The sequence below is a fragment of the Rhineura floridana genome, chromosome 3, assembly GCF_030035675.1.
Source record: "Rhineura floridana isolate rRhiFlo1 chromosome 3, rRhiFlo1.hap2, whole genome shotgun sequence".
In the NCBI taxonomy this organism is placed as follows: Eukaryota; Metazoa; Chordata; class Lepidosauria; order Squamata; family Rhineuridae; genus Rhineura; species Rhineura floridana.
The window spans coordinates 207,040,536-207,067,138 of NC_084482.1; the positions used below are offsets into that span (position 1 = coordinate 207,040,536).

The 26,603-nt window shown below is 43.6% G+C and overlaps 2 protein-coding genes across 6 annotated transcripts; both read left to right on the top strand.

Annotated features, from left to right (window-relative positions):
* The first annotated feature begins 229 nt into the window (after positions 1 to 229).
* Positions 230 to 9,878, top strand: LOC133381328 (zinc finger protein 154-like). 2 transcript variants are annotated; one of them, XM_061620321.1, is made up of 4 exons: positions 230 to 304; positions 2,525 to 2,607; positions 3,393 to 3,519; positions 6,322 to 9,878. In XM_061620321.1, exons 2-4 carry the CDS (start codon positions 2,533 to 2,535, stop codon positions 7,137 to 7,139), a joined length of 1,020 nt encoding a protein of 339 aa, XP_061476305.1. In that variant the 5' UTR covers positions 230 to 304; positions 2,525 to 2,532; the 3' UTR covers positions 7,140 to 9,878. The 2 variants fall into 2 exon arrangements, with proteins under 2 accessions (XP_061476305.1, XP_061476304.1); XM_061620320.1 differs by lacking the exon at positions 230 to 304 and adding an exon at positions 333 to 586.
* Positions 9,879 to 12,695: 2,817 nt separating this feature from the next.
* On the top strand, positions 12,696 to 26,248 carry LOC133381298 (zinc finger protein 883-like). Of its 4 annotated transcripts, none has more exons than XM_061620248.1 (4): positions 12,696 to 12,791; positions 19,423 to 19,499; positions 21,529 to 21,655; positions 23,020 to 26,248. In XM_061620248.1, the coding sequence occupies exons 2-4, from the start codon at positions 19,431 to 19,433 to the stop codon at positions 24,828 to 24,830; spliced, it is 2,007 nt and encodes a 668-aa protein (XP_061476232.1). In that variant the 5' UTR covers positions 12,696 to 12,791; positions 19,423 to 19,430; the 3' UTR covers positions 24,831 to 26,248. The 4 variants fall into 4 exon arrangements, with proteins under 4 accessions (XP_061476232.1, XP_061476231.1, XP_061476230.1 ...); XM_061620247.1 differs by lacking the exon at positions 12,696 to 12,791 and adding an exon at positions 17,798 to 17,866; XM_061620246.1 differs by lacking the exon at positions 12,696 to 12,791 and adding an exon at positions 17,812 to 17,862.
* The last annotated feature ends 355 nt before the right edge of the window (positions 26,249 to 26,603 follow it).

The window sequence follows — 26,603 nt, forward strand, 5'->3', positions numbered from 1 at the left end:
AGAAAGGAAAGGGAGGAAAAAAATAATGACTCTCAACGGATCACCAGCCAGAACTTCCCGCCTTTTGTTCCAATATGCATAGACTACTTTTTAGGAAACTCCTACATGTAAGAGTGGCACCCAGGTCAGAGAAGAGCGGCACACACACCGCCTCCGCCTCCGTGTGAAGTAGGCAAGTAATTTCTCTCACCAGGCTCTTTAATGGTTAACATCAACTATAGAGCAGCTGTTCCTAGAGCAGATCGGACAGAGGGAGTTCCCTTTCCTGTCCCGCCTACTTGAGAACTTTGCAGCGAGTGTGTCGGTGAGTCTATTTTTGTTTGCGGAGATGTTGGAAGGGGGCTGCTTGGAGGAAGCTCCAAGGTCAAAGTGCACAATTTGGGGCGGTGGGTAGGAAGGAGGGGGATGATGGGAGAAAGCGGCAACCGCCTTTTAAACACCCCCTCCGCCTATTCCCAGAGTTTGGGGATGCAATCTTGCCCTGGAGATCCCAGCTCTGCCCTACTGCTGTCTCCTTCCCCCTCCCCAGGTTGCTGTGTTTGGGGGAGGCAGATCTGAGCATTCTTCAGGAACTTCTCCATTTTCGGTAATGAATAAATGACATACGTAAATAGCAAGCGAGCCCAGTTGTTCTAAAGCGCAGGGGTGTTCTTATTTTGCCTGGAAATTGATCATAAATGTATCTAAACTTTTGATATATTCATGTGAAATTAGTTAAAATACATCTAAGTTGGTCCCAGGCTTTGGTCTGAAGGCACATGAGGCCGGCACCCTTGCTGAAACTAAGCAGGGTCAGGTCTGGTCAGTGCCTGGATGGGAGACTGCTTAGGAACCATATGTAAGCCACCTTGGGTTTCTATCAGGAAAAGAAAGGTAATAAATAAATAAGAGGACAGTATTCAGCTAAAAGGACTGGTGGTGTGATATGATATAATGCAGCTTCTTCATGTTCCTTACTTCTTTAGTTGAGGCTTAATATTTTAATAAGAGATTATTGTTGAAATGCCTTCTTGCCAGCTCTCCATAGTGTCAGTTGGTATATCTATATTTCTCCTCCCCCAGAATTAAGGCTGCCATTTAATTTATAACAGTAAAAAGGTGGGTCTGCCCTCATGGTTTTTAGTGTAGCCTGGCAGGCAAAATGTTTAGCAAGTAAAAGTTTTCCTGAGACATGCAAGTTGGTGGGAACTGCTTCCCACTCTCTTTTCCTAGGTGCCAGATGGATGTCAAAAGTGTGTGTGTGGGGAGAATAAAAGTTTGCAAGACTGATCCACAATTGTGCAGATCACAATGTTAAAAGGATTTTACTTGGCACATGCCCCAAGACTGTGCAGGATTTGCCTTTGTTGTGAGCACTGAATGAGTCATTTCGGTGACCAGGGAAAGCCACTAAAAACCCCTCTCCTCCCTCCGTGAGCTAAAATGGAAATGGACTGCCTTCAAGTCAATCTCGACTTATGGCAACCCTATGAATAAGGATTTCATGGTAAGCGGTATTCAGAGGCGTTTTCCCATTGCCTCCCTCTGAGGCTCGTCCTCCCCAGCTGGCTAGGGCCTGCTCAGCTTGCCACAGCTGCACAAGCCAGCCCCTTCCTTGTCCGCAACTGCCAGCTGGGGGGCAACTGGGCCCCTTGGGACTCTGCAGCTTGCCCATGGCTGCACAGGTGGCAGGGCACGTAACCCCTGAGCCACTCCCTGTGGGGGTGATCTTTAGCTGGCCCTTGACACCCAAGAGACATGAGTGCAGATTTGAACTCACAGACTCTGGACTCCCAGCCAGGCCTTCAGGGCCGCCAACAAAAACACTAAAAGCATTTTAAAGCATATTAAAACAAAACATATTTAAAAACATATTACATCTTAAAAAGCAGTTCCAACACAGATGCAGACTGGAATAATGTAGGAAGCTTGAACTAGAGAGCTGATGGAGTTTAGGTGGGCCAATGTATGACTCAGCAACAGTTAAATTGTAGTTAATTTTAAGCATGCATATTCTTTTTCTGAGTAAATTCATACTCTATTTTGTTTTTCTGTATAATCAGTATTTACATATACTATTTCTTATCTCTCCCTTTCCCAAGATTCATTCATTTGTAATGTGCTGTTGATTTTTGCTTAATATGACTACACTTGTATCTTTCATAAGCTGAAATGCATTCACTGATCTTCTGCTGGTTTATTTAAAATCTTTCCAAACACATTTTAGCCTCCTGGGTCCCACTTGGTCACCACCCTCTCACCCACTGGGGCAGGTGCCGAACCTCATTTTCAATTTTGACATGAGGGTTTTGACTAAATAGTCTGCTTCTGTGTTGGAATGGTTTTAAAAGATGTAAGGATTTTTTAAAAGATGTTTTTAAGATACTATGTTTTTAAAGATATTTTTAGTGTTTTATTGCCTGTTTGCAGCCCTGCACTCCTTCTGTGAGGAAGAGCAGAATATACATTTAATAAATAAACCAATAAATAAATAGGGCTGTCTACCAATTAGGTAATAACTGGGCCACCTTTTCACCCTTCACAGGCTGTGAAATGGCATCTGAGCAACATTCTGCATTCTCCCCCTTTTACCCTGGAGAGGAAACATCCACCATGCGGCCAGCTCAGGTAGGGGAAAGATAATTGGGGAGACAAGTTGGGGACAGCCAGACATGGTCCGTCCTTGTTATAGAAGAACTAGTTGCATGGGGCCTTGTCTCTTATCCTTGGACTCTTGGTGCTGCCTCTGAGGGAGGTTCTTGCCTCCACTGTTTTTCCCATGAAACTGTGAACATACACAAGAACAGCCCTGCTGAATCAGGCCCAAGACTAATCTGGACTAGCATCCTAATTCTTGCAGTGGTGCAACTAGATGCCTCTGGGAAGCGCAAGGCAGTTGCTCCGTCCCCTTGATCATTTTGGTTGTCTTTTTCTGAACCTTTTTACAGCTCAACAATATCCTTTTTGAGGTGAGGCAACCAAAACTGTGTACAGTATTTTGAGGGTGGAAGCCATGCTGGTTCTGCTTCAGAAAGTTTTGTTCTTCTATATGTATGGTAATTCTTTTTTTAGTAATGTTTTCCACTAGTTTTCATGAAAGAAATATTAAACTAACCAGCCTGTTAATTTCCCAGATACGCTTTGGATACCCTTTTAATTTTTTCTTTCTTTAAACGTTGGCCACTTACCTGTCCTCGGATATGGAAGGCAATCTCAGGGACAAGATACATATTTTTGTTGGAAGATCAACAATTTCACATTTGAGTTCTTTAAGAACTTTACCCTTGGGTAGATGCCACTGAAGGGAAAATCCCCACTTGCCACATCTCCCTTCAGATTGAAGTGCCGGGTAGATGATTTCCACCCCTTGTCTGAGAGTGTTTATGAGGAAGGTGTTTGTTTTCTTATTCTAGTGGCCTGTGATGTTTGAGGAGGTGGCCGTGCATTTCACGGAGGAGGAATGGGTCCTGCTGGATCCTAGTCAGAGAGCTCTTTGTGAGGAGGTCCTGCTGGAGATTCAGAAGATGATAACCTCTCTGGGTAAGGATCCCAACTAGATCACTAGAAGGGTGTTGATGGACTTACCCTGGACAAGAACAAGAGCCCTGCTGGGTCAAGGCCAAAGGCCGATCAAGTCCAAGATTCTGTACACAGATTGGACAACCAGATGTCTATGGGAATTCCACAAATAGGACATGAGTGCAGCAGCACTCTCCCAGTTGTGATCCCCACACTGCCTGAGATGCTGGTGGTAATAGAGCCATCATAGCAAATGGGCACATCTGCGATGACTTATTTATCTTAAGTCTGTTTTTTCTCTAGCTGGACAGGTCTTTTATTGGTGGTGGGTGGGACTTAGCATTCTTTTAGAGTACAGAGTAGTAAGCTGGATAGAATGCGGAGCAGCCAGTGGGGAGGTGTACATTCAGGCTGTGTGGAGCACCTTAATGGCTCTGCCAGTTTAGCCACACAGCCCAGACCTCTCTGTCGCCTTGCTGCTGCCCCTTTCCCTCAAGGTACGTGGCAGGGACACCACCGCTAGGAGACCAGGTGCATAGAGCTGCCCTTTCCAGCCACCTGCTCCCAGGAAAATCAGTAGACTGGCTGTGTTTAAGGCAGACTGATGTGTGTATGTTTTCTGTTTCAAAAAGGACATTGGGTTTCTACCCCCAGTGCTCACTCAAGACAACTGAACATTACAGAAGCCCACCAGTCTCAAAATGGTGGTGCAGGTGTAGAGCCAGTCTCAAAATGGTGGCAGATGGAAGCAAAAGAAGACAGAATCACCTAACAATTAGTGACATTTTCTATTAATAACCTAGTCCATCTTTGCAGAGTGATGTATAGTTTGCAACAGTGTTTACCTTGTGCAAGCAGTTGTATAGTTCAGCTTTCCTCAAGCTAAGCACAGACATTTGTCTGGATATTTGTGACTCAGCCTCCCCCTTTTAGGAAGAATTTGCTGTTTCAGAGGCTCTAAGTGGAGAAGGCTTTTTATTTACATTTCCCCCTTCCCATTCCTACATGCTTCTCAACATATTTTTACCCATCTTCTGTAATCTCTTCTCCCCATCTCTTTACACACTCCAATTGTATCCAGTCTCCCACCTCCACCCAAGCCAGTTTTCTTCATTCCCGACACCCGGTCCTTTTACTTTCACTTCCTCCTCCTGTAACAACTTTCCTCTATTCTCCCATTCTATTCCTAGTTAGTTTGCTTGTAATACATATTTAACCTTTTATCTCACTTTCTAATTTCCTTTGACACCTCTTTGGGCCCTTTTCCCTCACAGCAAGGAGATCATCTTCTCTTCCTCTCTACCCTTGAACTTCTCTGTATTTTGGCTGCTGTTACTCAGCGTGCAAGAGTTGCTGGTGCTGGCATTGATCCAACCAAAAGGATATGGCATGACTAGGGGATGAGGCAGGCAAGTGAGGAGGCATTGGGCCGGCTATGGATCTGAGACACACCTGAGACAGGTGGGTTCTGGCCTACTGATTGAAGGATGCTGGTGTAGCAGGATTCAGGTACTCTTGGGTGTTCTTGCATCTCATAATTCCCTTGATACCTTCCAGGAGCAAACGCCTCAGGTTCTCCAAATGAGTTGGAATGGAAACAGAAAGTTGAAGGGGTCTCCTGTGTGCTGGTTAGGATTTTATTTAATAGCGTATATTACGAGAGATTTATAGACCGCCTAATCTCAAAGCTGTCTATATAATGAAATGATAGACTGACAGATGTTAGAGACAGGGCCTTTTCTGTGATGGCCCCTCACTAGTGGAACACTTGGGTATCCCTCCCAAGAGGTACGTACGGCTGGCTTTGTTTCATTGCTCAACAGGCTTTGAAGATCCAGGCATTTCAACCTGCTTTGAGTTCTGGTGCTGGTTTGTTGATGATTACCTTTTGCTGGTTTAAACTGTGTTCTTAATGGCTTGGTTAAATTTAGGGACTGATTAGCTTGGTATTTTTTAGTTGGTTAACTACTGATTTAAATTATGGTACATTATTGAAACTGTGTTTAATACCTTTTAATTTTATCTAACACATCATGGGAGGACATTTCACCCTAAAAGGCAACCTGTATTTTTTAAAAATAAACAGTATAATCACTGAATCAATTTCCCTGTGGCACACAGTTTGGAAATGACTTCTGACAACCTTTCCATCTTACCAGTCTTCCATCTTTGGTGATTAAAATAAGTCTCGTTCATACCATTCTTGCTCAGGCTCTGTCCCTTCTCTCACTCTTTTGAAGGTGCATTAAAACAAAAGAAATTGTCATTGTTACTTTAAAGTACTGACATCCCCTACAGCAACAAATTTGCTGCCCAAACGTTTGTCTTGCGTTTCAGTTGTAAGGAATCGGGTGCAACCACCTATACAAAATTAGTTCCCCCAGCTTCACTTTGTATAAACACTAGTTAAGGTATTTATGCCTCTTTAATTTTTTAACTCCAGCCAGCAGAGTTATTTCAAACAGTTTGGAGGTTACTGACTCCATTGTAAGGCCTATGGATCATTCTAGAACCAGCTGCTACACACTGCTGACCCTCAGAGTGACCTTGACTCTGCTGTTGTTGCGGTTTAAGATGAGGTACCCAGTGCTGGAGTTAGTGATGTTTTGTGGGATCCGTTTCAGCTTATGCAGTCAGCTGATGTGGACAAGGTGCTGGTGGCCACATGCTTGACCATGTATCCTTTTTACCCCTGTACCTCCAAGCCCTGACATAAAGTGAGGTCCCAGGAATATTTTTTTCAAAGTCCAGATTATAAACAGGCAGATATATACACAGGTTTTCTGGAGAGTGCTTTACCAGCTTTCCTTTTTATTCCATCAGGAGATGTATGGGGGATCATGGCTGAGGGGGAACCATCAGAAGCGTCACTGGAAAGAGCTGAGGAGCAGAAGGCGGAATGGAAATTGGGGAGTCAAAATAGAGCAAAGAGAGAAGAGGGGACACAAATGCAGAAACTGGAGGTTAAATCCTGTGGCTCTGAGGATGGTAAAAATAAAATACGAGGAAGTACTCATCACCTAAAGGAAATGAAAATGTCTCCTGAATGCAGTAAACTCTTCAATTGCCAAAAATCCCCAAGTACACATCAGAGATGGCATACAAGAGAGAAACGGTATAAATGCCTACAGTGTGGAAAGAGTTTCAGTTACCCTTACTTCCTTACTAGACATCAAAGAACTCATACAGGGGAGAAACCTTTTAAATGCTTGGTGTGTGGAAAGAGCTTCAGTCAGCATCACCACCTTACTTCACATCAAAAAACTCATATTGTGGCTAAACCTTATAAGTGCCTAGAGTGTGGAAAGGACTTCAGTTGGAGTAGCAGTCTTACTAAACATCAAAGAACTCATACAGGGGTCAAACCTTATAAATGTCTGGAGTGTGGAAAGAGCTTCAGTCAGAGTAGCTCCCTTACTGCGCATCAAAGAACCCATACAGGGGAAAAACCTTATAAATGCTTGGAGTGTGGAAAGCGTTTCAATCGGAGCAGCTCTGTTACTTCACATCAAAGAACTCATACACGGGACAAACCTTATAAATGCTTGGAGTGTGGAAAAAGTTTTAAGTATGGTTCCAGTCTTAATTTCCATCAAAGGATCCATACAGGGGAGAAGAAGTATAAATGTCTGGAATGTTGAAAGAGCTTCAGTCAGGGTTGCACCCTTGCTACACATACAAAAAAAATCACACTAGGAGAAAACCATCTAACTGTCCAGAGTGTGGAAAGGTTTTCATTCAGCTTACCTCTTGTATCTCTCATCAAATAATTCACATGAAACAGCTTTAATCAAATTGCCGTTCTTTGTTCACATCACAGGTTCTTTAAAACGAAGAAACCATAAAATGCTGAGTGAGTGAAACAACTTCAGTTATAGACACTACCTTAGATACTCATCAAAACCTTTGTATGAGAGAGAGACATATGTTTCTTGTTTTCACATATTTGCTTATTCCCTGGTGAGGTTTATATTTCACCATTTGATTTTTCCAACCTTTTCCCTTCATCTCTGTTCTTCTGAATCCTATCCGTAGGACCCTACATTCAGCTGTTTCCTATGAATCCTTGCTTGGATAGGGAGCCATCATATTCTTTCTTTTCTTTCAGTTTGTAGGGTAACTGACTGTATAGCTGCAACATAGCAATACTTTTAACTAGTTTGGACTGGTGGAAGGGGGTAAATGAAAATCGAATAGCATTATTACTAGGTTTTCAATTCATAATTATTATTTGCAATAGCTGTGATCCTCGTTTCTCCTTTACCCAAAATTCAATAATGTGCTGTGAATTTCTCTTTGATACTATCTTTCATAGACTAAAATGCATTCACTAGCATTCTGCTGATGTATTTAAAGTACATCTTTCCAAATGGACTATAGCCTTTCAGATAGCCCCTTTTCCGTGATGACAGGACTCCTGGAGGACAGGAGCTGAACTGTATCACTATTCCAGGCAAGGGAATCTTCAGGTGGAAGTCCTTCCTGTTGGGATAGAGTGTCTCCTGACAAAAATGAGAAATGTGGTTCCACTACCATCAGAGCCAGGATGTGAGGAGCAGGGTCTAGTCAGTGTCAGTGTCAGAGCTTGATGACTTTCTTCCCCACCTAATTCTGGAACCTGCAGCCCTACAGATGTTGTTGCTCAGCTATCAAAATGTTTAAAAGAGATCAACAGAGCTATCATATAGCGAACACTTTACCCCCCCCAAGTTGGAAACCAAAAACATTTTTAACGGGTCAATTAATTATGTACATATCCATCAATTCTATGAGGGATGGAGACTGTGGCCCTTCAGATGTTGCTGGAATATCCCTCCCAACAGCCCCTGTCAGCATGGCCAGTGTTCAGAGATGATGGGAGGGATATTCCAGCAACATCTGATGGGCCACAGAGTCTCTGTCCCTCATAGAATTGATGGATATGTACACAATAAATTGACCCGTTAAAATATTTTTGGTTTCCAACTCGGGGGGAAAATGTGTTCGCTATTGGATAGCTCTGTTGATCTCTTTTAATAGTTTTAGGGGGGGGGTTTTGCAACATTTTGATCTTTATTTGAATGTTTGTCAGAGTCTGGGGTGAATATGTTTTAGCTGCTTATGCCTGAATGCTATTTAAAAATATGCATCAGAAACCTCACGGCCTAGTCAAGGAAGAGTTTAGAAGGTGTATTAATTTTCCAGGCTTTGTGCATACGAGGGTATTAATATGCATGTGGGTCCCTGTTTCTGTATGTGTGTTTGTGTGCCTTCATCCACATATGAATGCCTTCAATTTCATTCCGCCAAAGTCTGTCCCACTGTTGCCTTTCCATGTAAGTGGGCAGTGCTTGATGGGATGTATTTGTGCTGTGTGTTGTTGCCCCTCCCCTCAATTAGTATTTGTAGGTCCCTTCCACTCTACTATTCTATGCTTTAGTTGGATTCCTGCCTTGAGCGGGGGTTAGACTTGATGGTCTTATACGCCCCTTCCAACTCTACTATTCTGTGATTCTAAGTTCTTGAAATATGAAGTCCATTGTGTACATGCATGCAGTTACTTGTTTACCTGTAGGCATGCAAGATTTTAGATATACTGGATTCACATAAAAGAAGAGTCACATTTTAAAAAAAAAATACGTCCTACAGTTCTGTGCTAAGAAACCTGAAGTCTCTTGCAGGAATGCACACAGGTATTTTTTTTACCTTTACACATACACCTTAAAAATTTTCTTTTTTAAAAAAATACATTTTGATGTGCCAGATTTGCACAAAAGCGCATTTAAAATTTTTAAATTATGTATGTCATTCCAAGCCATGCAACGATTTGGAGTCACTTCGGTGAAGGCTGCTGCCTTCTTTCCTCCCCTTTTCCTTCTGCAGCATCCAGTGAAGAAAGGCAGGCTGCCTCCTTTCCTTTGCTTGATTCAAACAAAATGGGAGTAGGGGGTGTGATGATAGGCAGCACCCAGCGAAACACCATCACACAAGTAAAACAACAGTCACATGATGCGCTTCAATCTCTCCACAGTAAGGTAACATGCCCTTTTTGGTGGGATTTTCTTCCCTTACTGGATTATCTACTGATTGGCAAAATCTTAATTTAGCAGGGAGGGTGCCACTTAGAAGAGGAGGATGTGTAGATTTTACACATGCAAAAATACACAAATGGCTTCATATCATTAAAATCTGGTGTGGAAAAGTCCCAGTTCAAGAGTAAATCTTCTGACATCTCAAAAATTCTCCATAGGGAAGCAACCTATATATGACTCCGAAGAACTTTCCAGGGTAAGTCTAGATCTCAGTCTCCATGAGGTAGTAAAGCTGTGTCTGGGCACTGACCTAGGGGCCCATAAGATTGAATACCCCTCTCTGCTAAGATAAATAAATGCATCCCTACACTCCTGTGTTTTCTATGTGGAGAGAATTGTTCGTTATGGAAAATTGGCTCATGGCTTGTATCTCCTGCTTGTCTTACTCAGAGTAGACCCATTGTGATTAATAGACATGACTAACTTAAGTTGATTCATTTCTGTGGGTCTACTCGCACTCAAACTTAGTTGGATATAACTCCATGTGACCCTCCCCACCCCCCAGCTGCACAGGTACAGAACAGGTGAGAAGCAGCTTGTCGAATGGGATGGAGCATCAATACTGCTTCCCATGTGGAGGGACAACATGGCGGAGAGCTTGGGGCTGCGGGGCTGCACTGGCAGGAGACGCTGCAGCTCCACCCCATCAGGTAAGCTGCTCTTGGCTCTCAACCAAGTTCACCACCTCGGTAAATACTTGGCCTGAGTCCAGGAGCGGGGCGAGAGTTGCCTGCCAGATATTCAGTAGGCATCATTTGAAATCTGAGTGGACAAAAGCATGCCTAACATGAAAAAAGGTTCGTTCCCACAGATAAGTTGCTTTTTTATGGTCTGACATAATTTCGCTATTTGGGAGACTTGCAGTGCATATATTGAAAATCTTTTTTGGAATCTCTGGCAAAAACAGCAGCCCAGATCTTGCAGTCAGATATAGTCCATGATGTCATATCCCATACATGAATGACAGTGATGGGGAACTTTTTTGACCCAAGGGCCACACTCCCTTCTGGACAACCTTCCGGGGTCCATGTGGCGTGCCAGGGTAGGTGGCCACAGGCAAAGGCAGGCATACATTTTACTTTTGTACAGGGGGCTAGTTTCTACTCACCCACACACACACCCATTTTTTTCCCTTCTTTCATCCAGGCAAGGAAAAAGCATTGTTGGAGTTCAAGGAAATGTTCCCACCAGAGAAAAGCGTTCAAGGAGGATGGAAAGCAGGGCCAGTGAGGGGTGTGGCCTGAGGAGAGGGGGTGGGACTTAGGAGAGAGTAGTGCCTGAGGAAAGGCCTGAAATCCAGTGAGACAGCCTTGGAGTGCTGCACTTGGCCCCTGGGCCCTGTGGGGGATATATGTGTCCCTGAACCTATCTGGAATGGCAACCAATGCTGGCCTCAGATGAGCAACACTGGCTCCTTACTGTCCATGCGCTGACCAAGTATGTGTACTAAGTGGGACTGATGTTTCTGGCTTTGTTGGGGAGGGAGGACATAATTCTGGATGCTAGATGTTTTGACTATAACTCCCATCAGTCCTACCCAGCATGGCTGTATGTTGTTGGGATGAATGGGAGCACAGACATGCTGACTGGGGCTGATGGGAGTTGTAGTCCCAAAAATCTAAAGAGCACCAGGTTGGCGAAGGCTGATGTAGTCCCAAATACTAGCTCTTGGACACAAATTGTCGGGTAGCCCAGAAGGCTTGTTAAAAAATAAAAACAGCTATGGTGTTTTTTGGTCATTTGACACCCATAGCCTGGTTCAACTGGAACTTGGCATGTGCCCCAAGACTATGTGCATAATTTGGCTTTGCTCTGAGCACTGAGTGAGTCTGGTGACCAGGGAAAGCCACAGAAAGGGAGACAATGTTGGGTATTGGAGCATGGCTTCCGTTGTGGAGAAACGGCAGCCAGACAGGAAGGTGGATCCTTTTTTTAAAAAATCATTTGAAATGGATGATCATTTTGAGTAGAGAGATGTGGAAAGGCCAGGAGTGGGGTGGGGGATTAAAGAAGGGCAATAAAAGGAAAGAAAAAGGGTTACTGATTATGGAAGCGAAAGAGATGCAGGGGCTGAAAGCTGACTGGCTCACCCTCCGCCAGCCAGGCAGAAGGAGGAAGAAGTTGAGAACTCCATTGCTGGAGAGGATCCTCAGTTCCTGCTCACACTTTTTTTCCCATGCAGAAGGCAGTACATTCAGAGTACAAAGGGTTTGTATCCAAGTCCTTCTCAGAGTAGACCCATTGAAATTAGTGGAAGTGACTAACTTGAGTCCATTAATTTCAATGGGTCTTACACAACAAACACCCTCCCCCAATAAACGGGATAGGGAGATGTTCTCCCTCTCATAATATTAGAGCTCCGGGCCTTCCAAAGAAGCAGAAAGTTGGAAGATTCAGGACAGAGAAAAGAAAGGCCTTCACCCAGCGCATCCTTAAAACTCCCGAATTCACTCCCATGGAAGGCAGTGATGGCCACCAACTTGGATGGCTTTACAGGAGGCTTAGACAAATGTATACAGGATAGGGCTATCAGTGGCTACTAGCCATGATGGCTATATTCTGCCTCCATAGTCCGAGGCCGTGTGCTTCTGAAAACCAGTTGCTAGAAGCTACAGGAGGGGAGACTGCGCACGCGCTCAGCTCATACTTGCGGGCTTCCCATGGGCATCTGGCTGGCCACTGTGAGAAGAGTGTTTTTAACGCTGTCTTGTTTTAATGTATTTTAAGATCTGTTTTTATGATGTTTTAAAGTGTTTTGGTGCTTTGTTTGCCGCCCTGGGCTCCTGCTGGGAAGAAGGGCAGGATACAAATAAAATAATCAAATTAATAAATAAGAGGATGCTGGACTGGATGGGCCCCCTTTGGCCTGATCCAGCAGGCTCTTCTGTTTAACCCAAACGTTTCCCTGCCGCTCTTCCCTTTTTTGTCTTTTTAACGTGCATGGGATTTTTATTGCTGAGTGACCACCCTCCCCTTGTTCTCTGTGTGAAGCAGCCAAGGAGCTTCAGTCTCTGCGCTCTTTAATGGTTAACAACAACCACCGAGCAGCTGTTCCTAGAGCAGAAGGGGAGATGGCGAAAGAGAGAAGGACTTCCTTTTCCTGGCCCGCCTACCAAAAAGAAAGGCAGGGGGTGAGTGCGTGAGTCTGTTTTTGCTTGTAGAGACGCTGGAGCGGGGCTGCGTAGAGGGAGCCCCAAGAATGATCAAGGAGTACAATTTGAGGTAGGGAGGAGGGGGATGTTAGAAGAAGGCAGGGACCCACCAACTCAACTGTCATCCTCTCATTTATTCCTTCAGCCATTCAAACACTCAGCCAATCATCATCCAACATTCTCCAGCATTCTAGCCCATGTACTCCCCCCTCTCACTCAGTGTAAGCACCCCCCCCAGCAGACTCCCACAGTTTGAGGATGCAATCCTGCCCTGCGGATCCCAGGTCTGCCTTGCTGCCGGGTCCCATCTGCTTTCCTCACCCTTGCTTTGGGGCCAGATTTGAGCATTCCTCAGAAACCCCTAAGCGGACAATCCTGAGCCAGATGGACCAGTGGCCTGCTCAGTGCAAGGCAGCTTCATCACGTTCTTCGTTTCCTTCTTTAGTTCAGCCTTGATTACATTTTAATAAAGAGATTATTATTCTAAGACATTCATAGAATCGGAAAATAGTAGAGTTGGAAGGGGCCTATGAGGCCATCAAGTCCAACCCCCTGCTCAATGCTGGAATCCAAATCAAAGCATTCCCGACAGATGGCTGCCCAGCTGCCCCTTGAAGGTCTCGGGTGTCGGAGAGCCCACTACCTCTCTAGGGAATTGGTTACATTGTTGTATGGCTCTACTCCTGCCAGCTCTTCTCAGTTTCCTTCTCTCCCAGAATTAAGGTTGCGCTTTCATCTACTAAAGCGAAATGTGGCCCTGCCCTCCTGCTTTTTAAAGTAGCCTGGCAGACAGATTTTTTTAGTAAGTGAAACTTTTCCTGAAATTGTTGCAAAGTGGGAACAACTTCCCACACTCTCTTCCTACATGTCAGATGTAAGAGCCTGCTATCCACATTCAATGCACATTTAAAGCTTATGGTATCCCCCAAATAATCCGGGGAGCTGTAGTTTATTGGTTTACTTCGTACTGGTAGCTGTAGCTTGGTGAGGGGTAAACTACAATACCCAGGATTTGTTGAGGGAAGCCATGTGCTTTAAATGTGTGCTGAATGTGCTTTAAACGCATGGTGTGACCGTACACCTTTCATGTCTCCTCTTACTTCTGTTTTCTCTAAAATAAAAAGCCCCAAATGGAGTGAACTTTCTTCATAGGGGAGATGCTCCATCCCCTTGATCATTTTGGATGCCTTTTTCTGCCAGCGCTACAATACTGTTTTTGAGGGCAGACAATCTGAACTGTAGACAGTGTTCCAAGTACTGTAACACCTTAGTATATGTATAATAGCATTATGATATTGGCCGTTCTGTTTTCTGTTTGTTTCTTAATGATCCCTAACATGGAAATCGCATATTTCAGAGCTGCCACGCACAGACTGTTACGTGCCTTCAAGTCGATTACGACTTATGGCGGCCCTATGAATCAGTGACCTCCAAGATTACACATGTGCAGAGTGCCAGTCTCCTCACTAAAAACATACCATTTTCAGACATGATTGAAAATTATCCGTAGATCTTACTTAGAAATTATGTCTGAGACTAGGGGGACTATCTTCTAAGTTTGGGTAACGATGTGGAGTCATGTCCAGACAGGCATAGAGCTTAAATGTTTGATTTTAGAAATCACTGACATCTCATAAAGCTAGAAATAATAGCACCAACATTTTCCTCTGTTTTTCTACATGGAAAACATCGTGAACCAAACTAGGGGAGGGGCTTGTTAGAACCAAATCCACACGACGTTTCTGGAAATATTCTGAAAAATACTCTGGAACTGCAAGTGCCTCAGATCAACCAGCCCTGCTCCACTCAGCTTTTAATGAGTGGATGCAGGGAAATGGTTAACACAGAGTTTGTTGCAAAGCATACACAAACCACCCACTATTTCACCTCCTAATTCCCCAGTTCACAAAAATAAATGCAAAATGATTAAGTTTAAAAAAGACATTTATTATAGAAAGAAACTCATTTCGCTTGTTTGTTATTATTATTTGTTAAACTTATATACCGCCCGACTAGCAAGCAGCTCTCTGGGCGGTGAACATAAAAACATATACAATAAAATTACAGGATCTGATATAACAAATACATAAAAACCCATCTAAAATGAAATTACAACATTTACTTAAATTAACTTAAATTAAAATGCCTCAGAGAAGAGAAAGGTCTTAACTTGGCGCCGAAAGGATAATAGTGTCGGCTCCAAGTGTACCTCCTCGGGGAGACTGTTCCACAATTCGGGGGCCACCACTGAGAAGGCCCTTGATCTTGTTACTACCCTCCGGGCCTCCCTGTGGGTCGGGACCCGGAGGAGGGCCTTCGTAGTAGACCGTAGTGTACGAGCCGGTTCGTATCGGGAGAGGCGTTCCAGCAGATATCGTGGTCCTGCGCCGTATAAGGCTTTATAGGTTAGTACCAACACTTTGAATCTAGCCCAGAAGCATATTGGAAGCCAGTGCAGGCGGGCCAGAACAGGTGTTATATGCTCAGACCGCTTGGTTCTTGTTAGCAGTCTGGCCGCCGCATTTTGCACTAGCTGTAGCTTCCGAACCGTCTTCAAAGGTAGCCCTACGTAAAGCGCGTTACAGTAGTCCAAACGTTTGTGTGCTTGCTTGCTCCCTCTGCCTGTCCAGCAAGGTCTCTCTCACACACACAAATAAGAAACTAAACAAGAAAGCTCCTCAAAGCAGGAAAAACTGTTGCTTCTCTGGATACCAATAAAGACATCTGGCCTTCAGGGAAACAGCTCTGAGCATGCTCAGAATGAGGCTTAAGGCTCCCACATAGGGCTATTCTTGAAGCAGGCTTGATTTCTCCCTAATCTGCTATATTGGCTGTGCTGTATAAACCTTACAACCAGATTGAGTAGGATACTTCCTGTTATGGCTGACAAGCAGGCAGTTTAGGAAGGGACCTCTTTGCCATAGCTACAGTTTTGGGTTAAGATTGGTTGAGTGATGTAGAGAGCTGACTGATGAGAAAACGGGAAGGTGATTGGTCAGAGAACAGGCGATTGACAGAAATGCTGTAACAAGCTCAAGAAATGATAAAATTGTGGGTGGGATAGGAAAGTGTGCAACTTTGGCATAGATATTGTGGGGGTGTTGTTTAAAATTGCTTGCCATTCTCATTGGGAGGGCTGTGCCCCAGTAATCCTAGTGGACCAGCCTCCACTGGGGGGGCATTTCCCTGTGTCTTACTTTCACATCTCTGATAGATACTTAGTTTCTTACAAAAGTATTTATATACTTACATAAATATATATAAGTATATATATATATATATATATATATATATATATATATATATATATATATATATATATATATATATATATATATATATATATATATATAAATATACCTATTTATGGAAAACCTAAAGATGATGCACAACAATTTATACAAAAACAATAAAACACAGAACACCAGAAAACAATACAAAATAGTCACAAAAATAACTGGCTCATCTTTTTTTTAAAAATAAACAATTAAAAAGTCTTCAAGAGACATCTAATATTAAAGACACAAGATAAGGCAAGCATAATCCCCTCACAGAGGCACCTGGGAAAGCCAACAACAAGCAAGACTATGAGCAGCAAGCCAACCAAGAGACAATGCATTACTGCATTGTTGCCAACTGTTTTCTTTCCAGATTCCACTAATTTGAGCTCCATAAACCTAATGGGGGGGGGGGAAAATCAGAAAACAAACGCTACTGGTAGTCATGGCCTTTTTTCACAACAGCCTGAGCAAGATAATTGCAACCATAGGCAGGGCTTAATAGCAGCAATCTAGCCCAACCCTAATCAGACTTCTTCTTATTATTTTTATATCCCACCTTTTTTCCTCCAAGAAACCCAAGGTAGCTTACATGATTCTCCTCCTTCTCTCATACGATCATAGTATAATAGAGCTGGAAGGGGTCTATAAGGCCATTGAGTCAGTGCAGGAATCCATATTAAAGCGTCCCCGACAGGTGGCTATCCAGCTGCCTCTTGAATGCCCCCCCCCCGTATTGGGCAGCCCACTCCCTCCCTAGGTCATTAGTTGCATTGTCGTACTGCTCGAACAATTAGATGGGATTTTCCTGATGTTAAGGTGAAATCTGGCTTCTTGTAATTTGAGCCCATTTTTTCAGGTCCTGCACTCTAGGATCGAAATCCCTGCCCCCCTCTGTGTGACAACTTTTCAAGTACTTGAAGAGTGTTATCATATCTCCCCTCAGTCTTTTCAAGGCTAAACATGCCCAGTTCTTTCAGTCTGTCCTCAGAGGGCATTGCTTCCAGTCCCCTGATCATCCTTGTTGTCCTCTTCTGAACCTGTTCCAGTTTGTCTATAATCTTCTTAAAGTGCAGTGTCCAGAACTGGACAGTGTACTCAAGATGAGGCCTAACCAGTGCCGAATAGAGGGGAACTAGTACTTCATGTGATTTGGAAACTACTTCTATTAATGCAGTCTAAGATAGTATTTGACTTTTTTGGAGCCACATCGCACTGTTGGCTCATATTCAGCTGGTGATCAACAAGAATTCCAAGATCCTTCTCACATGTAGTATTGCTGAGCCAAGTATCCCACACCTTATAGCTGTGCATTTGATTTCTTTTTCCTAGGTGTAGAACTTTGCACTTATCCCTGTTAAATTTCATTCTGTTGTTTTCAGCCCAATGCTCTAGCGGCCTATCAAGATCCCTTTGGATTTTGTTTCTGTCTTCCAGGATATTAGCTATCCCTCCCAATTTTGTATCATGGGGCTTTAAATGTATGGCATAAATGTGGGCATAGTTTGTTATTTATCTTATTCAATTGACATCCTGCCCTTCCTCCCAGAAGGAGCCCAGAATGTTCCTCCATGCATGTCAACAACAAAAGTCTCTACGCTCAGAAATCTAGCAGGTAGAGAAGCCGGGGAGGCCATTTTTTTTCGTGAAAAGAACAAATACACTCGTGTGTAGAAGAGTGACACACAGTCCAGACACGCGCCAACCACCTCTGTGTGAAGCAGGAAAGCGATCTTTGCCACTGGGCTCTTTAAGCGTTGTAAATAACAATAATAGAGCTGCCATTCCTAGAGCAGAAGGGAAGGTTGGAAAGAGAGGCTTCCCTTTCCTGTCCCGCCTACCTGAAAGAGAGGCGGGGAATGAGTGAGTGAGTCTCTTTTTGCATGCAGAGATGTTGGGGGGGGTGCATGGAGGGAGCCCTAAGATCAATGGGCACAATTTGGGGCGGTGGGTAGGGAGAAGGGGGGATGTTGGGAGAAGCCAGGAATCCCCCTGAGTACCCCCCAATTCGTAGGTTTTGAGGATGCGATCCTGCCTTGTGGAGACCAGCTCTTCCCTATTGGGCCGCATCTCTCTCACCATCACCGAGCTTGCTGTAGTTGCCAGATTTCAGTATTCCTCCGAAATCACTTACTGAGCCAGAAGGACCAAAAACGCAGCTTCATCAAGTTCCTTATTTCCTTCTTTAGCTGAGCCTTGAAATTTTTTATAACCAGATTAAAACACACACAAAAAAAACACTCTCTTTGCCAGCTCTGGTCAGTTTCCTTCTCTCCTAGAGGAAAGGTTGCCATTCAAACAAAAGCAAAAATATGGCTCTGCCCTCGATGTTTTTTTGAAGCAGCCTAGCAGGCAAAAAAATGCTTAGCAAGTGACGCTTTTCTGGAAATTGATGCAAATTGGTGGGATCAACTTACCAGGAGCAGGGCCAGAAATAACAGATGGCAAGACTGATCCTTCCTTGCTCGTGCCAGGTAGATGATAAAAGGGTTTGGGTTCTTTGAAACACAATGTTTTTTAGCCATTTGGTAGCCGTTGCCTGGTTCTGCTGAAACTGGGCACATGCTCCAAGTCTGAGTGCAGGATTTGGCATGAGCACTGAGTGCGCCGTTCTGGTGACCAGGGAAAAACACCATAGCGACAGTCGGTGTGATATATAGATACATCTGCCTATCAGAATATAAACAGGATTTGACAGTCTCCTCCCTTGTCCAGATCACCTATCATTAAATCAGCCCCTTGCCTTTCAAGCCACTTAGATGCCTCTCCCCCCCTTTACTTAAAGCTCTTCAAAATATTGGGCAATTTGGCCTGTGGTGGTGGCCTTTCCTGAAAGCAGCTGGAGAAAAAGACCTCCAAAACTCAGCTTGGCCCTTTCTGCGCTGAGCGAGTGACTGAGCCTGGCTGGCAACAGCACCTCAAAAGGGACTTTGTGGGGAGAGACATGGAGGTGGGGGAAAGAGAACAATCGCCAGCTGAGAGGGTGAGAAGGCTGGGTTTTGGAGTCTGACTTCTATTGCAAAGGGAGGAGAGGAGCACTCAGACAGGAAGCTGCATCCTTTAAAAAAAATCATTTCAAAAGAATTGTGATTTTTAAGTTGAGAGGTGAGATGGAAAGGCCAGGATCCTGATTCTTATATCTCCCTTCCCCGAGATTCATTCATGTGCAATGTGCTGTTGATATCTGTTTGATATGATTATGCTCCTACCTTTTGTAACCTGAAATGCATTAATTGGTCTTCTGCTGATGTATTTCAAATAAATCCAGAATCATTTTAGCCTCTTGGGCCATGTTCAGTCACTATCCTGTAACCCGTTGGGGCAATTTAAGAACCTTATTTTCAGTGTTGATATGAGGGTTTCGACTAGAAAGGGCTGTGTACTAATTAGGTAATAACTGGGCCGCCTTTTCTCCCTTCGCAGGCTGTGAAATGGCATCGGAGCAACATTCTGGACCTTCCTGTCATTCTGGAGAGGAAACCACCACCATGCAGGCTGAGGTAGGGGAAAGGTCATTGGGAAGACAAGTTGGGGCAGCCAGAGTGGGTCCATCCTTGTTACAGGGGGACTACTTGCAGGGGGCCTTGTCTCTTGCCCTTGTCCTTCTGAGGCTCCCTCTGAAGGAGGCTCCACTGTGTTTTTGCTGTGAAACTTTGAACACTACAGAACAGCCCTGTTGAATCAGGCCCAAGACCACTCTAGTCCAGCATCCTGATTCTCACAGCGGCCAACCAGATGCCTCTGGGCAGCATATCAGCAGAACCTGAGCCCAACAGCCCTCTTCCACTGATTCCCAGGAAGTGGTATTGCCTCTGACAGTGGGGTTAGTACATAGCCCTCATGGCTAGGAGCCATTGATAGCCTTGTCCTCCATGGATTTGTCTAATCCTCTTTTCAAGCCATCCAAGTTGGTGGCCATTAGTGCATGTTGTGGTACTGAATTCCAGCATTTTACTCTGCGCTCTTTGAAAACGTGGTCCCTTTTGTTTCTCCTGAAGCTGCCAACATTTCGGTTTATTGGACTCTCCTTGACTATAGTATCAGAGAAGGAGAAATTCTTTTATTTGTGCAGTTTCTCCACACCATGCATAATTAAGTACATCTCTGCCATGTCCTTCCCTACTCATCTTGGCTATAAACTGTAAAACTCCAAATGTTGCCATTTTTCCTCATAGAGGAGTTGCTCCAACGCTTTGATCATTTTGGTTGGCCCTTTTCTGAACCTTTTCACAGCTCTACAATATCCTTTTTGAGGTGAGAACTGTACACAGTATTGTACACAGTATTGTAGTGGACAGCACGATGAAAATGTCGACCCAGTGTGCGGCAGCTGTGAAAAAGGCAAATTCCATGCTAGCAATAATTAGGAAAGGTATTGAAAATAAAACAGCCGATATCATAATGCCGTTGTATAAATCTATGGTGCGGCCGCATTTGGAATACTGTGTACAGTTCTGGTCGCCTCATCTCAAAAAGGATATTCTAGAGTTGGAAAAGGTTCAGAAGAGGGCAACCAGAATGATCAAGGGGATGGAGCGACTCCCTTACGAGGAAAGGTTGCAGCATTTGGGGCTTTTTAGTTTAGAGAAAAGGCGGGTCAGAGGAGACATGATAGAAGTGTATAAAATTATGCATGGCATTGAGAAAGTGGATAGAGAAAAGTTCTTCTCCCTCTCTCATAATACTAGAACTCGTGGACATTCAAAGAAGCTGAATGTTGGAAGATTCAGGACAGACAAAAGGAAGTACTTCTTTACTCAGCGCATAGTTAAACTATGGAATTTGCTCCCACAAGATGCAGTAATGGCCACCAGCTTGGATGGCTTTAAAAGAAGATTAGACAAATTCATGGAGGACAGGGCTATCAATGGCTACTAGCCATGATGGCTGTGCTGTGCCACCCTAGTCAGAGGCAGCATGCTTCTGAAAACCAGTTGCCGGAAGCCTCAGGAGGGGAGAGTGTTCTTGCACCCGGGTCGTGCTTGCGGGCTTCCCCCAGGCACCTGGTTGGCCACTGTGAGAACAGGATGCTGGACTAGATGGGCCACTGGCCTGATCCAGCAGGCTTTTCTTATGTTCTTATGTTCTTATGTTCTTAAAAGCAGAAGCTGTGCTGGCTGTTCTCCAGAAAGACTTGTTCATCTACTGTATATGTTGTCTTTCTTTAATAACGTTTTCCATTTGTTTTCCCGAAAGAGGTACTAAGCTAACTGGCCTCTGATTTCCCAGATGCCCTTTGGGTTCCTTTTTAAAAAAATTGTATTATATTGGCCACTTACCAGTCCTCAGGTATGAAAGGCAATCTCAATTATAGTATACATATTTTTGGCAGAAGATCAGCAGTTTACATTTGACTTCTGTAAGAACATTACCCTTAGGTAGATCCAATCTCGACCCAGTGATTTGTGAACACTGAAGAAAAAAATCCCCATTTGCCATGTCTCCCTTCAGGTTGTGAGTGGAAGGTAGATGATTTCCATATCTTGCCTAAAAATATTTTTGAGGAAGATGTATGTTTTCTTATTCTAGGGTCTGCTGACCTTTGAGGAGGTGGTGTTGCATTTCACGGAGGAGGAATGGGTCCTCCTGGATCCTGGTCAGAGAGCACTTTACAAGGAAGTCCTGATGGAGATTCATGAGATGATAACCTCTTTGGGTAAGGATCCCAATTAGATCAACAGAAGGGTGTTGATGGACTTAGATATAAGAATATAAGAAGAGCCCTTCTGGATCAGGCCAATGGCCCATCTAGTTGAGCAACCTGTTCTCACTGCAGCTCGCTAGATGCATATCAGAAGCCCACTAGCAGGACATGAGTGCCAGACCACTCTCCCTACTTATGATCCCCATACTGCCTTGAATACTGGTAGTAATAGAGCCATCATAGCAAATGGGGACATCTGCTATGACTTGTTTATCTCAGGTCTCTTTTTTCTGAGCAGACAGGTCTCTTATTGAGGGTCTGTGTGTGGTACTTACCATTAAATCATTCCAAAGATCAAGGTGGAACCGGTGGGGAGTTGTAGGTTTGGGCTCCGCCACTTTTCCCATTGTGACCCTTTTCCACTGCCACCATTCCCATAGAATGCCTTCAAAACCTCCTAGCAGCTTTGTACAAGAAGGCTAGGCATGAGATTGGAAACAGAATAAATAAGATTATTTATTAAAGGTATTTTACGTTCATAAGGGAATACTGATATTTACACTGGGGTCTTAAAGGTACATGATGACAGTTTCTAAAGATGCAAGATATACTGTTGCAGACACCTGCTTCTAAGTGGCTTTTACCTTAGGGTAAAATTTCCCCCTATCCAAATTCACCAACAGCCCTGTCCAGCTACTGGGGTCAATCGTCCTTCAACCCCAAATCTCCTCTGGTTAAGCTTCTGGCTGCTTGGAGAGTTTAACTGATCTTAAAAACCCACTTGTGTTAACCTATCTCTGATAAGATCATTACACAAGGCAACCTCATGGTTAGATCTTTACAGAGGGCAGCCTCTTAGCCTAACACAGCCACTGGCTTCCTTCTTTTGATCTGCAGGCTTTGCAAATGGCTTCTTGGATCTCTGCTTCAGCTAGCAAAGATCCACAGGAAAGTAGGAAAAGTAGTGGAACCCTAACAAGGACTTTTGAAGCAGCTTCAGCAGGGCAGGTGTCCAGAGATAGTGGAGGAAAAGCAGCTGACAGTTAACTTCCTGTCATCTGCTCTCTAGAACGTCCAGCCAGTCAGAACCTGTTGTTTCCTAGACCAATCAAAATGTATTTTCCTGATCCAGGCCCTATCTCTAAATATCAAAAGCGATTGTCTGTCTCCCTCTGTTTCTTCACAACCTATCGCCAAGCAGCTTCTGCTAAAACACATCTGTAACACAATAATAGTGCAAGGTCTTGAATTTTTGACAATTACACCCAGACATCAAGAGAGGTCCCAGAAACATTTTTTTCAAAGTACAAATCATAAACAGATATACACAGCTTTTTACCACAGCACTTTACCAGCTTTCCTTTTTATTCCATCAGGAGATGTCTGGGGGATCACGGCTGAGGAGGAACCATCAGAAATGTCACCGGAAAGAGCTGAGGAGCAGAAGGAGGAATGGAAATTAGGGAGTCAAGATGGAGCAAGGAGACAAGAAGACAGACAAACACAGAAGCTGGGGGATGAATCCAATGCTTCTCAGGGTGATAAAAATAAATTTCAAGGGAATAGTCATCACCTAAAGGTAACGGGAATGTCTCCTGAATGCAGTAAACTCTTCAGTTGCCAAAAATCCCTGAGTACACATTGGAGAAGGCGTACGCAAGAGAATCCATACAAATGCTTGAAATGTGGGAAGGAATTTTTTGATACATCAAGCCTCCTTAGACATCAGAGAGTTCACACCAGAGAGGAACCAAATGCATCCTTAAGTTCTGGGGAAAGTGTCAGTCACAGTGGAAGTCTTGCTTCCCTTCAAAAAAAACATGTAGAGGAGAGGCCATATAAATTCTCCAACAGTGGCAAGAATTGTTCTGATCAGTCCATGATTGTTAGCCATGAGAGAATGTACACAGCAGAGAAACCGTATAAATGCTTGGAGTGTGGCAAGAGCTTTAGGCAGGATTATCAACTGGCTATACATCAGAAAAGTCATAAAGGGGGGAAACCATATACATGTCCCTACTGTGGAGAAAGTTTCAGTGAGAGATATAATTTGACAAGGCATCAGAAGAGTCACACAGGAGAGAAATCACATACATGCCCTGAGCGCGGGGAACATTTCAGCAAGAAGTCAAATGTTAATGTATATACGAAAGAGCATACACGAGAGAAACCATATAAATGTTTAGAGTGTGGAAAGAGCTTTGGCCATGATATTTCCCTTTCTTTGCATCAAAGAACTCATACAAGCGACAAACCCTATAAATGCTTGGACTGTGGAAAGAGCTTCAGTCAGAGCAACTACCTTATTTCACATCAAAGAACTCATAGAGGAGACAAACCTTATAATTGCTTTGAGTGTGGAAAAATATTTTATGATAGGTCAAAACTTTCTGTACATGAGAGAGTGCACACAGGAGACAAACCATATAAATGCTTGGAGTGTGGAAAGAGCTTCAGTCAGGATATATCCCTTACTAGGCATCAAAGAACTCATACAGGGGACAAGCCCTATAAATGCTTGGAATGTGGAAAGAGCTTCAATGTCAGTGGCACCCTTACTAGACATCAAAGAACTCATACAGGGGACAAACCTTATAAATGCTTTGAGTGTGGAAAGAGATTCAGTCACAGTTGCACCCTTACTAAACATCACAGAACTCATACGGGGGACAAACCCTATAAATGCTTGGAGTGTGGAAAGAGATTCGGTCACAGTAGCTCCCTTACATTCCATCAAAGAACTCATACAGGTGACAAACCTTATAAATGCTATGAGTGTGGAAAGTGCTTCAGGCAGAGTGGCCCCCTTACTAGACATCAAAGAACTCATACAGGGGACAAACCTTATAAATGCTTGGAGTGTGGAAAGAGCTTCAGTGAGAGTGGCGCTCTTACTTCACATCAAAGAACTCACACAGGCGACAAACCTTATAAATGCTTGGAGTGTGGAAAGAGCTTCAGTCACAGTACCTCTGTTACTTCGCATCAAAGAACTCATACAGGGGACAAACCTTATAAATGCTTCGAGTGTGGAAAAAGGTTTAGTCAGAATGGCAATCTTCAGGCACATCAAAGGTCGCATAAGGGGGAAAAGCCATATAAATGCTTTGAATGTGGAAAAAGCTTTAAGCAGAGTTCCAATCTTAATGTACATCAAAGGATCCATACAGTAGAGAAGTTTTTGTGACTCATATAATAAAAGTTTATTTTTTAATTACTCTTTGAAGTTGAATATATGCAAGGAGCCATATTGAGATGGGAATTCTGTGGGAGAGAGGCTGGCTAAGACTTCTGGGTCTCCATCGTTCTTTGTATTATTCTGTGGTTCAGGCCTTGGTATAATGCCCCCTCAATCTCCTCAGTTTCCTTCTGCCCCATAAGTTATTTATTTATTTTGTAAAATCCCTCAGTGGATTTCCTAAAATGGTATAACATTTTGATTAAAAATTAGTAATACAAACAGACTGTAATTTAGATTTCCTGCTTTTAAAAAATGTCCCTCCCCTTATATCTTTTAATAAAGCATCCTGCTTGAGCAAAATCTTTGACATATAAAACATTTTCTGAAATTGAGATGTCTTCCCAAACTGCAAGAAAACTGAGATAAATAGCTTGGGGTAGAGGACTTTCCATTTTCCAATTCTAAGTGTCAGGTGGATGTTATAAGCGCAGGAGTGAGACTGAAAAGGACGTTGGCAAGCCAAATCCTTTTCTGTGTTCAAGAGGATTAGCCAATAGGAGACAGGGCTGGGAGGAGGGAGCCAATCAAGAGGCAGGTTCCCATAAGGCTCGACCCCTATTCTTTAGAGGAGAGCTTCTGACTGGAGGATTGCCATTTCTTAATTTGTATGATTTGTTTTCGTTCAGCCTTGATAAAATAAGAAATGTATCATTTATCTATACCAATGGTTCTCAAACTTCTTTGGTTCGCGACGCACTGTAAAACAAAAAATTTCTGACGCACTTCATGTACAAAATTAAAAATATATTAATATATATTAATATATTAACTGATCATGGATGTAATAAATCTCTATGCAAATGGGTTTCTTCTCATTTTTAAAATATACTTTCATAATATTCGCAGCACACCTAGTCACCTCTTGCGGCGCACTGTTTGAGAATCACTGATCTATGCCAAGCCAAGGCCAGAGCACAGGACAATAGCAAATACACAAGAAGAACAGACCATAAATAATGGAGTGGTTTACGCAATTACCAAGTAAACAAAACAGTTAAGTGATAAACCAGTTAAATAGAAGAAAAAAGAAACAAAAAGCAAGACAATGTCGTGGATAGAGATATAACTAACAGGTGTGCCCCCGTCCTCAGTTTTCTTTTGCTGTTGCGTCTCCAGCTCTCTGGAATCGGTCACCATCTGATATCAGACAAGCACCTAGCCAGGGTCTTGATATTTAGGCGGCTATTGGAAGACGCTTTTGTTTAAGAAGATGTTCTCTGAAGTCATTTGATGGAATCATAAATGTACAATTGTGGAAATTGCTTTATTGCCTTTAGTTTACTAGGTTTGTCACTGTTTTCTTTCATTGTACGCCGCTTTGGTAACTTCTGGCCGTCACATGGTAATCTGTGCAAATAAATAAATAAAAGGATTGCTGCCTGATGTCTGGCCCGCTTCCTGTATCTTTAAAAATATTGCAGCTGGCAGAATTTTCAGCTTTTGTTGGCATGGAGATTCAGGGGGCAGACACTGGGGGCTGGCACCCATTGGGTCTGATAGGGCAGAAGGCAAGGAGCCCAACAGTAGGTGGCGCCAGAGCCAATGACAGGCAGAGGCAACTCATTCTAGTTTTGTCTCCAACCTCCTCCCAGCTGAGTTCTAAAAGGGGCAACACAGATTGGGGAGGAGGAAGCTGACAGTCAGGGTCACCCCCTGAACTAGATCTAAGTAAGGAGGCAGACAAGTGAGGGCTGGCTGAAGACAGACTGATGGTAGTGG